Source organism: Haliotis rufescens, unplaced genomic scaffold (assembly GCF_023055435.1).
Source record: "Haliotis rufescens isolate VD_foot unplaced genomic scaffold, xgHalRufe1.0.p SCAF_117, whole genome shotgun sequence".
Classification (NCBI taxonomy): Eukaryota; Metazoa; Mollusca; class Gastropoda; order Lepetellida; family Haliotidae; genus Haliotis; species Haliotis rufescens.
This window is the reverse complement of record NW_025963799.1, coordinates 181,524-198,010: the sequence shown is the minus strand read 5'-3', so window position 1 is coordinate 198,010 and position 16,487 is coordinate 181,524. Positions and strand designations below refer to the sequence as shown.

The 16,487-nt window shown below is 46.9% G+C and overlaps 2 protein-coding genes across 2 annotated transcripts in view; one reads left to right on the top strand and one right to left on the bottom strand.

Moving 5' to 3' along the window:
- The window catches only part of LOC124127675 (urea-proton symporter DUR3-like), a 130,798-nt gene extending 118,002 nt beyond the window's left edge, over positions 1–12,796 (top strand). The window contains exons 12-14 of the mRNA XM_048393191.1: positions 4,098–4,275; positions 9,341–9,530; positions 10,864–12,796. Of these exons, the coding sequence (XP_048249148.1) occupies positions 4,098–4,275; positions 9,341–9,530; positions 10,864–11,220 (725 nt within the window). The 3' untranslated portion in view covers positions 11,221–12,796. The remainder of the gene's footprint in view (positions 1–4,097; positions 4,276–9,340; positions 9,531–10,863) is intronic.
- Positions 12,797–14,304: 1,508 nt separating this feature from the next.
- The window catches only part of LOC124120008 (matrix metalloproteinase-19-like), a 40,866-nt gene continuing 38,683 nt past the window's right edge, over positions 14,305–16,487 (bottom strand). Inside the window, exons 10-11 of the mRNA XM_048393190.1 lie at positions 15,558–15,706; positions 14,305–14,795 (exon numbers count right to left, since the gene is read on the bottom strand). Coding sequence (XP_048249147.1) covers positions 14,699–14,795; positions 15,558–15,706 — 246 coding nt within the window. The 3' untranslated portion in view covers positions 14,305–14,698. The remainder of the gene's footprint in view (positions 14,796–15,557; positions 15,707–16,487) is intronic.

The following is a 16,487-nucleotide window of genomic DNA, read 5'->3' as shown; positions in this document are numbered from 1 at the left end:
CCCCTCAAACCTGTACAGCACTGTCACACGTCCCCCTCTTACGCCCCTCACACCTGTATACATCCCTCTTACGCCCCTCAAACCTGTACAGCACTGTCACACGTCCCCCTCTTACGCCCCTCACACCTGTATACATCCCTCTCACGCCCCTTACACCTGTACAGAACTGTCACACGTCCCCCTCTTACGCCCCTCACACCTGTATACATCCCTCTCACGCCCCTTACACCTGTACAGAACTGTCACACGTTCCCCTCTTACGCCCCTCACACCTGTATACATCCCTCTCACGCCCCTTACACCTGTACAGAACTGTCACACGTCCCCCTCTTACGCCCCTCACACCTGTATACATCCCTCTCACGCCCCTTACACCTGTACAGAACTGTCACACGTCCCCCTCTTACGCCCCTCACACCTGTATACATCCCTCTCACGCCCCTTACACCTGTACAGAACTGTCACACGTCCCCCTCTTACGCCCCTCACACCTGTATACATCCCTCTCACGCCCCTCACACCTGTACAGAACTGTCACACGTCCCCCTCTCACATCCGTCTCGTACGCCCCCTTCACACCTGTACACATCCCTCTCTCACGCCCCCTCACACCTGTACACATCCCTCTCTCAAGCCCCCTCACACCTGTACACATCCCTCTCTCAAGCCCCCTCACACCTGTACACATCCCTCTCTCACGCCCCTCACACCTGTACACATCCCTCTCTCGCCCCCTCACACCTGTACACATCCCTCTCTCAAGCCCCCCTCACACCTGTATACATCCCTCTCATGCCCCTCTCATTCCTGTACACATCCCTCTCTCAAGCCCCCTCACACCTGTATACGTCCCTCTCATGCCCCTCTCACTCCTGTACACATCCCTCTCTCACGCCCCCTTCACACCTGTATACGTCCCTCTCTCACGCCTGCCTCACACCTGTACACGTCCCTCTCACGCTCCCTCACACCTGTACACATCCCCCTCTCAAGCCCCCTCACACCTGTATACATGTACGTCCCTCTCACGCCCCCCTCACACCTGTATACGTCCATCTCTCACGCACCCTTCACACCTGTACACATCCCTCTCTCACGCATCCTTCACACCTGTATACGTCCCTCTCTCACGCACCCTTTTCACCTGTACACATCCCTCTCTCACGCCCCCTCACTCCTGTATACGTCCCTCTCTCACGCCCCCCTAACACCTGTATACGTCCCTCTCTCACGCACCCTTCACACCTGTACACATCCCTCTTTCACGCCCCCTCACACCTGTATACGTCCCTCTCATGCCCCCCTCACACCTGTACCACACTGTGACACCTGTACCACACTGTGACACCTGTACCACACTGCGACGCGTGTCCCACACTTTGACGCCTGTACCACACTGCGACGCCTATACCACACTGCGACACCTGTACCACACTGCGACACCTGTACCACACTGCGACACCTATACCGCACTGTAACACCTGTACCACAATGCACCACCTGTACCACACTGCGACACCTGTACCACACTGTAACAACTGTACCACACTGCAACACCTGTACCACACTGCAACACCTGTACCACACTGCAACACCTGTACCACACTGCAACATCTGTACCACACTGTAACACCTGTACCACACTGCAACACCTGTACCACACTGTAACAACTGTACCACACTGCAACACCTGTACCACACTGCAACATCTGTACCACACTGCGACACTTGTACCACACTGCAACACCTGTACCACACTGCAACACCTGTACCACACTGCAACATCTGTACCACACTGCAACATCTGTACCACACTGCAACATCTGTACCACAATGCAACACCTGTACCACAATGCAACACCTGTACCACACTGCAACACCTGTACCACACTGCAACACCTGTACCACAATGCAACACCTGTACCACACTGCAACACCTGTACCACACTGCGACACCTGTACCACACTGCGACACTTGTACCACACTGCAACACCTGTACCACACAGCGACACCTGTACCACACTGCGACACCTGTACCACACTGCAACACCTGAACCACACTGCAACACCTGTACCACACTGCAACATCTGTACCACAATGCAACACCTGTACCACACTGCAACACCTGTACCACACTGCAACACCTGTACCACAATGCAACACCTGTACCACAATGCAACACCTGTACCACAATGCGAAACCTGTACCACAATGCAACACCTGTACCACAATGCAACACCTGTACCACAATGCGACACCTGTACCACACTGCGACACCTGTACCACACTGCGACACCTGTACCACAATGCAACACCTGTACCACACTGCGACACCTGTACCACACTGCGACACCTGTACCACACTGCAACACCTGTACCACAATGCAACACCTGTACCACAATGCGACACCTGTACCACACTGCGACACCTGTACCACACTGCAACACCTGTACCTCACTGTAACACATGTACCACACTGCGACACCTGTACCACAATGCAACACCTGTACCACACTGTAACACCTGTATCACAATGCGACACTTGTACCACAATGCGACACCTGTACCACACTGCGACACCTGTACCACACTGCAACAGCTGTACCACACTGCAACACCTGTACCACACTGCGACACTTGTAACACACTGCAACACCTGTACCACACTTTGACACATGTAGCACACTATGACACATGTAGCACACTATGACACCTGTTGCACACTATGACACCTGTATCACACTATGACACATGTACCACACTATGACACCTTTATCACACTATGACACCTGTACCACACTTTGACACATGTTGCACACTATGGCACATGTACCACACTATGACACCTGTATCACACTAAGACACATGTACAACACTATGACACCTGTAGCACACTATGACACATGTAGCACATTATGACACCTGTAGCACACGATGACACCTGTATCACACTATGACACATGTAGCACACTATGGCACCTGTAGCACACTATGACACCTGCACAACACTATGACACCTGTACAACACTATGACATCTGTACGACACTATGACACATGTACCACACTGCGACACATGAACCACACTATGACGCATGTACCACACTATGACGCATTTAGCACACTATGACACCTGTAGCACACTATGACACCTGTAGCACACTGTGCCACCAGTAGCACACTATGACACCTGTATCACACTATGACACATGTACCACACTGCAACACCTGTACCACACTGTAACACATGTACCACACTGCACCACCTGTACCACACTGCGACACCTGTACCACACTGCGACACTTGTACCACACTGTAACACCTGTACCACACTATGACACATGTAGCACACTATGACACATGTAGCACACTATGACACCTGTTGCACACTATGACGCCTGTAGCACACTATGACACCTGTAGCACACTATGACACCTGTTGCACACTATGACGCCTGTAGCACACTATGACAGCTGTAGCACACTATGACACCTGTTGCACACTATGACACCTGTTGCACACTATGACGCGTGTAGCACACCATGACACCTGTACAACACTATGACACCTGTACAACACTATGACATCTGTACCACACTATGACACATGTACCACACTATGACACATGTACCACACTATGACACATGTACCACACTATGACGCATGTAGCACACTATGACGCCTGTAGCACACTATGACACCTGTAGCACACTATGACACCTGTTGCACACTATGACGCCTGTAGCACACTATGACAGCTGTAGCACAATATGACACCTGTAGCACACTATGACACCTGTTGCACACTATGACGCGTGTAGCACACCATGACACCTGTACAACACTATGACACCTGTACAACACTATGACATCTGTACCACACTATGACACATGTACCACACTATGACACATGTACCACACTATGACACATGTACCACACTATGACGCATGTAGCACACGATGACACCTGTTGCACACTATGACGCCTGTTGCACACTATGACACCTGTAGCACACTATGACACCTGTAGCACACTATGACACCTGTAGCACACTATGACACCTGTACAAAATTATGACACCTGTATGTTTCAGGACAGGAGTTGTCGATGCTGTGTGGAAACCTAACTGCCATCTTATCAGGGGGGATGATCACAATAGTAGTCAGCTTAGTAACCAATCGCAGCCAAGATCCAAGCAAATCTCGCGAGATTTGGGAGCAGACACGTGACGTAGACAACCCTCTCTGCCCCTGGACAGAGAAATATGCGCAGTAAGTTGTGGCTCCTTTGAACACCCTCCATTAGAACGTTTATCGACCACATGGGAAACGTCATTATTCCTACAGTTGGACATCAGTTGTCGGGACTACACGGGCAATTAAACAGTGTCATTATGTCCTTGGACTACACGGGCAATTAAACAGAGGCATTGTGTCCTTGGAATACATGGGGAAACGATGGCATACATCAACCAAGTGAGCGAGTCTGACCACCCGATCGCGTTACTCGCCTCTGGCGACAAGCATGGGTTGGAATCACGATGGAAGTATGATGACACCAGGTGTTAATGTATAATAATAAATGTCAACACAATCGTCTCAACTTGGACAACAGCTTTTTTTGAATATATTGAAAATTAAGTACCATCACTATTCCCGAACGTTTATATCAGTTGTCTGGAAGAAACTTGAACTACCTATGGTCGCCATTGCCGAACGTATATAGAAGTTGTCCGGAAGAAACTTGAACTACCTATGGTCGCCATTGCCGAACGTTAATATCAGTTGGCTGGGATATGCTTGAACTACCTATGGTCAACATTGCCGAAGTTTGTCATCATTTATCTCTCAACAATATGTGTCAACTTTGTGCTTATACTATTGTAGAACATTGGTTGTGATCTTCTTGTAAAACATGCGGCAGTAATCTTCATGTAAAACATGCGGTGGTTATAATCTTGTAAAACATGCGGCAGTGATCTTCATGTAAAACATGCAGTGGTTATATTCATGTACAACATGTCGTGCTGATCTTCATGGAAAACATGCGGTAGTGATCTGCATGTAAAACGTGCTTTGGTGTTAATCGTATAAAACAAATGTTGGTGATCTTCATGTAAAACATACTGTGGTGATCTTCATGTTAAACATGCGGTGGGGATCTTTATGTAAAAATGCGGTGGGGATCTTCATGTACATCATGTCGTGCTGATCTTCATGTAAAACATGCGGTGGGGATCTGCATCTAAAACATGCGGTGGCAATATTCATTTCAAACATGCTGTGTTGATCTTCATGTAAAACATGCGGTGGTGATCTTCATGTAAAACATGATGTGGTTATATTCATGTAAAACATGCGGTGATGATCTTCATGTAAAACATGCGGTGGAGATCTTCATGTAAAACATGCGGTGGTGATCTTCATGTAAAACATGATGTGGTTATATTCATGTAAAACATGCGGTGATGATCTTCATGTAAAACATGCGGTGGAGATCTTCATGTAAAACATGCGGTGTTTTTTTTTCTTGTAAAAAATGAAACTCAATATGTTCACAAGCTTAAATTCATTTGAGCACCAATCAGGTGGTTATTTTACGTAAGCATCTACAACAGCTAACCCTCAGTGCCAAACACGACGCTTGGAATAAGCTGGACACTACTCGCCAGCCTTCTGAGTGTCAGATCTCTGGGCCGAAAGGTTTCTAAAATTCGTGGATTATAGTTTCCTTTCCTTTATTTTGAAATTGTAAAATGCATTATATATTTGTTGTTCTGCAGGAATGTATTCTGAAGTATTCGTGGAAAAAAAGAAATGCTAGTTTCAGAGGATTATGTACTGTCCGCAATACGTGTGATACTACAGCGGGTCATTGTTGATGCAGCCGGACATTGTTGATGCAGCGGGTCATTGTTGATGCAGCGGGTCATTGTTGATGCAGCAGGACATTGTTGATGCAGCGGGTCATTGTTGATGCAGCGGGTCATTGTTGATGCAGCAGGACATTGTTGATGCAGCGGGTCATTGTTGATGCAGCAGGTCATTGTTGATGCAGCGGGTCATTGTTGATGCAGCAAGTCATTGTTGATGCAGCAGGACATTGTTGATTCAGCAGGACATTGTTAATGCAGCGGGTCATTGTTGATGCAGCAGGACATTGTGGATGCAGCGGGTCATTGTTGATGCAGCAGGACATTGTTGATGCAGCAGGACATTGTTGATGCAGCAGGTCATTGTTGATGCAGCAGAACATTGTTGATGCAGCGGGTCATTGTTGATGCAGCAGGACATTGTTGATGCAGCGGGTCAATGTTGATGCAGCAGGACATTGTTGATGCAGCAGGACATTGTTGATGCAGCAGGACATTGTTGATGCAGCAGGACATTGTTGATACAGCAGGACATTGTTGATGCAGCAGGACATTGTTGATACAGCAGGACATTGTTGATGCAGCAGGACATTGTTGATGCAGCAGGACATTGTTGATGCAGCAGGACATTGTTGATGCAGCAGGACATTGTTGATGCAGCAGGTCATTGTTGATGCAGCAGGACATTGTTGATGCAGCGGGTCACTGTTGATGCAGCAGGACATTGTTGATGCATTGGGTCATTGTTGATGCAGCAGGACATTGTTGATGCATTGGGTCATTGTTGATGCAGCAGGACATTGTTGATGCAGCGGGTCATTGTTGATGCAGCAGGACATTGTTGATGCAGCAGGACATTGTTGATGCAGCGGGTCATTGTTGATGCAGCAAGTCATTGTTGATGCAGCGGGTCATTGTTGATGCAGCAGGACATTGTGGATGCAGCGGGTCATTGTTGATGCAGCAGGTCATTGTTGATGCAGCGGGTCATTGTTGATGCAGCAAGTCATTGTTGATGCAGCAGGACATTGTTGATTCAGCAGGACATTGTTGATGCAGCGGGTCATTGTTGATGCAGCAGGACATTGTGGATGCAGCGGGTCATTGTTGATGCAGCAGGACGTTGTTGATGCAGCAGGTCATTGTTGATGCAGCAGAACATTGTTGATGCAGCGGGTCACTGTTGATGCAGCAGGACATTGTTGATGCAGCGGGTCAATGTTGATGCAGCAGGACATTGTTGATGCATTGGGTCATTGTTGATGCAGCAGGACATTGTTGATGCAGCAGGACATTGTTGATGCAGCAGGACATTGTTGATGCATTGGGTCATTGTTGATGCAGCAGGACATTGTTGATGCAGCGGGTCAATGTTGATGCAGCAGGACATTGTTGATGCATTGGGTCATTGTTGATGCAGCAGGACATTGTTGATGCTTTGGGTCATTGTTGATGCAGCAGGACATTGTTGATGCAGCGGGTCATTGTTGATGCAGCGGGTCATTGTTGATGCAGCAGGACATTGTTGATGCAGCAGGACATTGTTGATGCAGCCGGACATTGTTAATGCAGCAGGACATTGTTGATGCAGCGGGTCATTGTTGATGCAGCAGGACATTGTTGATGCAGCGGGTCATTGTTGATGCAGCAGGACATTGGTGATGCAGCGGGTCATTGTTGATGCAGCAGGTCATTGTTGATGCAGCAGGACATTGTTGATGCAGCGGGTCATTGTTGATGCAGCAAGTCATTGTTGATGCAGCGGGTCATTGTTGATGCAGCAAGTCATTGTTGATGCAGCAGGACATTGTTGATGCAGCGGGTCATTGTTGATGCAGCGGGTCATTGTTGATGCAGCAGGAAATTGTTGATGCAGCGGGTCATTGTTGATGCAGCAGGACATTGTTGATGCAGCAGGTCATTGTTGATGCAGCAGGACATTGTTGATGCAGCGGGTCATTGTTGATGCAGCAGGACATTGTTGATGCAGCGGGTCACTGTTGATGCAGCAGGACATTGTTGATGCAGCGGGTCAATGTTGATGCAGCAGGACATTGTTGATGCATTGGGTCATTGTTGATGCAGCAGGACATTGTTGATGCAGCAGGACATTGTTGATGCAGCAGGACATTGTTGATGCATTGGGTCATTGTTGATGCAGCAGGACATTGTTGATGCAGCGGGTCATTGTTGATGCAGCGGGTCATTGTTGATGCAGCAGGACATTGTTGATGCAGCGGGTCATTGTTGATGCAGCGGGTCATTGTTGATGCATTGGGTCATTGTTGATGCAGCAGGACATTGTTGATGCATTGGGTCATTGTTGATGCAGCAGGACATTGTTGATGCAGCGGGTCATTGTTGATGCAGCAGGACATTGTTGATGCAGCGGGTCACTGTTGATGCAGCAGGATATTGTTGATGCAGCGGGTCATTGTTGATGCAGCAGGACATTGTTGATGCATTGGGTCATTGTTGATGCAGCAGGACATTGTTGATGCATTGGGTCATTGTTGATGCAGCAGGACATTGTTGATGCAGCAGGACATTGTTGATGCAGCGGGTTATTGTTGATGCAGCGGGTCATTGTTGATGCAGCGGGTCATTGTTGATGCAGCAGGACATTGTTGATGCAGCGGGTCATTGTTGATGCAACAGGACATTGTTGATGCAGCAGGACATTAGTTGCGGGGAACAAATGTGAGATTCCATACGCTCATTAGTAAAGGTGTAACGACGATACATGTAACATCTAGTGTGCCCGCCATGTAAGGCAATACATGCACCACACCTTGATGGCATACGGTCCATTAACCTGCGTATGGCTGCCATTGGCATTGCCTGCCATTCCGCCTGAAGAGCTACATGTACCCCAAGCTAATCCACTTGGGCGGGTCCCGGTCTCTGCATGGAGGTACCGTGATGACAAAATAAATAGCACATTGTTATAATCATCATTGGTTACTGGCGTTCTTTCAGCATGACGGTCTTTGATCAGATCCAGCAGATACTAAGATTGTTCACGTCGGCTTAGTTCTTTTCTTATCTTATCCTGTACTCAACTGTTTTAAAACTTAAAATGAAGTTTCGACAGAAGATGACTTTGATAATATACATGATTAAGCGTTGAAGAAAGCACAGTACTTATTGCAGAGTTAACAAGAGGTGAAATCCTAAACTTCGTTCAGGATTTGAAAAAAAGATGTTTGTCTACTCAATATAAGTAATGAATTTATTTCAACCATTAACAACTGATCAAGACAATATCTACAGAAAGAACCATGTCCTCTCGACAAACGCAGACAATCAATTTCTAATGAAGAACGTGGTGACAGCGACCCAAGGACAACCGAGTAACCATTGAACTGGGTGTCCCATTTCAGAATGGTATCTTGTCGTAATAAGGTAACCGTCTATCAGTTGTTCTGGTCACTAAGGTAACGGCTGCTAATCCTCCATTACAGAGACCTGTGCCTGACCGGGGCGCACCAGCTGGACAACCGTCCGTCGCTGCAGGAGGTGGAGAAGACGTTCAAGAAGGCGAAGTACTTCGCTAACATCGGTTCCGTGGTGTTCTCTCTTCTCCTGGTGGTTGTGTGGCCATGCATCATGATCGCTGTCGATATCATGTCGTACGACCAGTTCTTCGGCTGGGTGAGTCTGTACTCTTGAACTAATTCATCTAGTGGGTGAGTGAGTAGTCTTTTACGCCGCTTTAAGTAATATTTCAACAAAACCACGGCGGGGGACACAAAAAATGGGGTTTACATATTATAATCATGTGTGGAATCGAACCCGGACATTCAAGGTACCTGACCCTTCTCTGACAGTTGATACAAGGTTATATCAAGGTGTACCTGTCCCTTGACTGACAGTTGATACAAGTGTATATCAAGGTGTACCTGTGCCTTGACTGACAGTTGATACAAGTGTATATCAAGGTGTACCTGTGCCTTGACTGACAGTTGATACAAGGGTATATCAAGGTGTACCTGTGCCTTGACTGACAGTTGATACAAGTGTACATCAAGGTGTACCTGTCCCTTGACTGACAGTTGATACAAGTGTATATCAAGGTGTACCTGTGCCTTGACTGACATTTGATACAAGGTTATATCAAGGTGTACCTAGGCCTTCTCTGACATTTGATACAAGGGTATATCAAGGTGCACCCGTGCCTTCTCTGACAGTTGATATAAGTGTATATCAAGGTGATCCTTGGCCTTGACTGACGTTTGATACAAGGGTATATCAAGGTGTACCTGTGCCTTGACTGACAGTTGTTGCAATTGTATATCAAGGTGTACCTGTGCCTTGACTGACAGTTGATACAAGGGTATATCAAGGTGTACCTGTGCCTTGACTGACAGTTGATACAAGGATATATCAAGGTGTACCTGTCCCTTGACTGACAGTTGATACAAGGGTATATCAAGGTGTACCTGTCCCTTGACTGACAGTTGATACAAGGGTATATCAAGGTGTACCTAGGCCTTCTCTGACAGTTGATACAAAGATATATCAAGGTGTACCTGTGCCTTCTCTGACAGTTGATATAAGTGTATATCAAGGTGTACCTGTCCCTTGACTGACAGTTGATATAAGTGTATATCAAGGTGTACCTGTCCCTTGACTGACAGTTGATACAAGGATATATCAAGGTGTACCTAGGCCTTCTCTGACAGTTGATACAAGGATATATCAAGGTGTACCTGCCCCTTGACTGACAGTTGATACAAGGGTATACCAAGGTGTACCTAGACCTTCCCGAACAGTTGATACAATGGTATATCAAGGTGTACCTGGCCCTTCCCTGATAGTTGATACAAGGGTATATCAACGTGTACCTGGGCCTTCCCTGACAGTTGATACAAGGATATATGAAGGTGTACCTGGCCCTTCCCTGACAGTTGATACAAGGGTATACCAAGGTGTACCTGGATCTTCTGTGACAGTTATATGTATATCTCATTTCCTGTTGTTGCAGGCCATGTTGTCGGAGGTGTGGGCGTTTGCGGCCATGGTGATCATCATCTTGTTTCCCGCCGTCAACGAAGCCTACGACATCTACCAGGCCTTCTACCAGAAACAGAAGGTGGTACCCGTGTCCAGCCTACCGAAAACATCGGCAAGTCTCAAACATGCCTCAGCCAAACCAGAAACAGGAATCTCACTCACACAAAGCTCCATATCTAACGGAAAGGACCACGGCGACGCAATGACAGACACACTGGCGACAATAACGGAAACTGGTGGTCACGTGGGAGATGAGGCTGAACCAATGGGAGACGCCGTAGTAGAAGGAGACATGGATTCATCCAACCCTCGCTGTCCAGAGTTTTGAGTTTCTGATAATTTCAATAGTAAAACACGTTCTCTGTACATATAACCGAAGTCATGTCACAAACAGATCGATGGGGGTGAGATGCCATGGGGTTGAATGTCGCGTCCAAGATCATCGCACTTATGGAGTGACGTGCATGCACGTGTGTGTGGCTGTTTGTACTATCCCTGACTGATAGAGACGCCATCCCGCAGTTTACCCCACTCAGACACAGTTTACTGACTCAGGACGACCATTCCTTGTTTTAGCTATTCAGTGCGAGCTCCAGTTAAGGTAACAACAAGTAGCATCTTTTAACGTGTTTTGGTATGACGCGACCGGGGATCGAACATCGGACCTTCCGCTCTTCGGGCGGATGCTTGACCAATAGACCACGGCGGTGCTCAGATCGATGGAGTATATGATGACATATAACCAAAGTTATGTGGCACACAGATCTTGTAACATTGTGTTAATGATAACGAACATCCACATATAGACTGACCCCTGATGTGCGTGTTTATCCTCAAGAGCGTACTTGGGCCTTCGCTGACAGTTAGAACAAGGCTATATAAAAGTGTTACCTAGGCCTTCCCTGACAGTTGATACAAGGGTATATCAAGGTGTACCTAGGCCTTCTCTGACAGTTGATACAAGGGTATATCAAGGTGTACCTAGACCTTCCCTGACAGTTGATACAAGGGTATATCAAGGTGTACCTGGTCCCTTCCCTGACAGTTGATACAAGGGTATATTAAGGTGTACCTGGTCCCTTCCCTGACAGTTGATACAAGGGTTTATTAAGGTGTACCTTGGCCTTCCTTGACAGTTGATACAAAGGTATATCAAGGTGTACCTAGGCCTTCCCTGACTGTTGATACAGGGTATATCAAGGTGTACCTAGGCCTTCCCTGACAATTGATACAAGGGTATATCAAAGTGTACCTAGGCCTTCCTTGACAGTTGATACAAGGGTATATCAAGGGGTACCTTTGCATTCTATGACAGTTGATACAAGGGTATATCAAGGTGTACCTAGGCCTTCCCTGACAGTTGATACAAGGGTATATCGAGGTGTACCTTGACCTTCTCTGACAGTTGATACAAGGGTATATCAAGGTGTACCTTGACCTTCTCTGACAGTTGATACAAGGGTATATCAAGGTGTACCTAGGCCTTCCCTGGCAGTTGATAACAGGGTATATCAAGGTGTACCTTGACCTTCTCTGACAGTTGATACAAGGGTATATCAAGGTGTACCTTGACCTTCTATGACAGTTGATACAAGGGTATATCAAGGTGTACCTAGGCCTTCCCTGACAGTTGATACAAGGGTATATCAAGGTGTACCTTGACCTTCTCTGACAGTTGATACAAGGGTATATCAAGGTGTGCATGGGCCTTCTCTGACAGTTGATACAAGGGTATATCAAGGTGTACCTTGACCTTCTCTGACAGTTGATACAAGGGTATATCAAGGTGTACCTTGACCTTCCCTGACAGTTGATACAAGGGTATATCAAGGTGTACCTAGGTCTTCTCTGGCAGTTAATACAAGGATATATCAAGATGTACCAAGACCTTCTCTGACAGTTGATACAAGGGTATGGTACTTGTTGTTACCCTGTCTGGCGCTCGGCATTAAGGCGCTAAAACAAGGACTGGTCGGCTCGGAGTCAGTTTACTGTGTCTGAGCGGGGTATTTATGTTAAACTGCGGCATGGTATCTCAGTGGGCTAGCACTATAAATCGGCATCAGTCCGGACTAGTACAAGCAGCCACATACACACACGTGCATGCACGTCTCTATATAAGTGCAATAATCTTGGACGCGACGTTAAACCAGATTTCACCTCACCTCACCTGATACAAGGGTATATTAAGGTGGAGCTCGTCTTCGACAAAATCAGTCAACGAATGCCCCGTGTCCCCGACTGGAGCGTGTGTAGATGTGTGCGAGCTGTAAGTTATGGATGGATGACACCTGACTCCACGCCTGGGCAGTAAGATCCACAGTGGGGCCTGTTGACGTGGTAAGGTGCAAGGATGAAGGCTGGTGTTCATCTCTGTGTCTCGTGTACTTCACTCATATCGGTCATCTCGTATAGCTCGTATCCCGTACAGTGACAAGGGTGAAGGAGAAACCCATGTGGGTGTATTGCACTCATATCGGTCATCTCGTATAGCTCGTGTCCCGTACAGTGACAAGGGTGCAGGAGAAACCCATGTAGGTGTACTTCACTCATATCTGTCATCTCGTATAGCTCGTATCCCGTACACTGACAAGGGTGCAGGAGAAACCCATGTAGGTGTACTTCACTCATATCGGTCATCTCGTATAGCTCGTGTCCCGTACACTGAGAAGGGTGAAGGAGAAACCCATGTAGGTGTACTTCACTCATATCTGTCATCTCGTATAGCTCGTGTCCCGTACACTGAGAAGGGTGAAGGAGAAACCCATGTAGGTGTACTTCACTCATATTTGTCATCTCGTATAGCTCGTGTCCCGTACAGTGACAAGGGTGAAGGAGAAACCCATGTAGGTGTACTTCACTCATATCTGTCATCTCGTATAGCTCGTGTCCCGTACAGTGACAAGGGTGAAGGAGAAACCCATGTAGGTGTACTTCACTCATATCTGTCATCTCGTATAGCTCGTGTCCCGTACAGTGACAAGGGTGAAGGAGAAACCCATGTAGGTGTACTTCACTCATATCTGTCATCTCGTATAGCTCGTGTCCCGTACAGTGACAAGGGTGAAGGAGAAACGGAAGACCCATGTAGGTGTATTGCACTCATGTCCAGTACTATATGTTTCATATCAACCATTAAACAACTATTTAATATCAACTATGGAATAGTTTGCGTTCATTTTCTGTTGTGTATCGGTATTCATCACGTACGGTTGGTGGAAGTAAAACCTCCGAGCGTGACGAATGTGTCACACACTGCAATGCAATCACAACACAATTCATCTGTCAGTATCTGCCTTTGTCTATCCTGTTGGGACCGACCATGTGGGGTTTTGTACTGAAATTGGATATTTTCTGCTTCGGCTGCAAAACAAGACACTTGTTTATTTAGTCTGAATTTATTTAACACCTTGCAACAATGCAATTTGTGTGGCAGGTAATTTCCTTTTTCTTGCAAAGGTTTGAAATAAATACAAGAATATTCGGGGCAGGCCAAAGCACCCCTCCCCCGCACAGGTCTACAAGCACAGATATGAAAACCCATTCCGCTAGCGTCTCCGCCATGTCGCCTTCACTTGTGAAAGTAATTTGTCTAGATGCCCAGTGACTCGATCGCCGGAAATTACCCCAACGGATACCGTTTTATCTGTTGTGTTTGTCTGCCGAGACACCTATCACCTATAAGTTATAAGAGCTTCCCGATGGTCAGGGAGTTATGACGTACAATAATCTAGCCAGTCCAAAATGTCTGTTATAACACGTGGTCTGCAGGTGTCTATTCCCTGTGTACTGACGTAACATCGATATCACTTCTTCCAACATGTTGAACTCAACCAGGCCACATCCTTGACCTTAGGGTAGCCCGCCATAATCGCCCGATAGTACTTTGACAGTCGGTAGTATCTGAAATCGACGGAGAGTGAGTGAATTGGTTGCACCTCGTTTAGGACAGTATTTCACTTCTATCACGGTGTGTCAGCTTGATGTGGGAGGAAAGCCCGAAGTGATGCAGGTCTCAGACGTTTACCACTTCGGTGAAACCCCCGAGCACGGACATGGTGCTGACAAACCTAGAAACACAATCGGGCGAACCGGGATAAGACCCATGATCATAAGTTTCTGGCACGCCTGCGAGATTTGTGAAATGACCAAAACGTTGAGAAATTATGATCCGTTTGTTGTTTCGAGGTTTTAGGAAGCAGAATCTTATACTTCAACACCAGTCTTGTTTCCAGGATGTTAGAAAACATATGTAGAAACGTGTGTTGAATCATTCATACTACGTCACAGATTTGCATTGGTGACAGTAACTTTTCACGATGCTCTCGCAGGTTCAGCTGGCGGTCTCTGTCACCGATCTTCACTCTTCATCATCTCAGTCAAGACAATTTCCACACGATCTTTTTAAACTGAACACTTTGCCCACGCCACTAATTGTACACTGGTATATGAACCCACACCTCTAACGCTGGTATATGAACCAGCTAAACAGTATGGTATATTTTTAAACATAGGTTTAATTAAATCATTTTTCCGCATTACATCACGTTCGTTGCCATGACTCGCAGGCGAAACACACTTTTCCACTGAAGGATTCGAACTCGATTCGGACTCAACCACCCGACCATTGGCAACACCAGATACTCCTCACAGCGTCTTCCTTACTTGTTGTTCCTGAAGAAGTAGACGCTGCCGTCCCCCCACTGTACCGCGGCGTCGATGGGGGATGGGAGACCTCGCCAGAACGTCCTGATCCAGAGGTACGACCCCACTCTACTGTCTCTATCTTGATCGTACACCCACACGTAGCGCTTCTACACAGAAACACGTGACACATTGTTAACATACACCCACACGTAGCGCTTCTACACAGAAACACGTGACACATTGTTAACATACACCCACACGTAGCGCTTCTACACAGAAACACGTGACACATTGTTAACATACACCCACACGTAGCGCTTCTACACAGAAACACGTGACACATTGTTAACATACACCCACACGTAGCGCTTCTACACAGAAACACGTGACACAGTGTTAACATACATCCACACGTAGCGCTTCTACACAGAAACACGTGACACATTGTTAACATAAACCGACACATAGTGCTTCTTCACAGAAACACGTGAGAGACTGTTAACATATACCCACACGTAGCGCTTCTGCACAGAAACACGTGACACAGTGTTAACATACACCAACACGTAGCGCTTCTACACAGAAACACATGACACATTGTTAACATATACCCACACGTAACGCTTCTACACAGAAACACGTGACATACTGTTAACATACACCCACACGTAGCGCTTCTACACAGAAACACGTGACACATTGTTAACATACACCCACACGTAGCGCTTCTACATAGAAACACGTGACATACTGTTAACACACACCAACACGTAGCGCTTCTGCACAGAAACACGTGACACAGTGTAAACATACACCCACACGTAGCGCTTCTGCACAGAAACACGTGACACATTGTTAACATACACCCACACGTAGCGCTTCTACACAGAAACACGTGACACAGTATTAACATACACCCACACGTAGCGCTTCTACATAGAAACACCT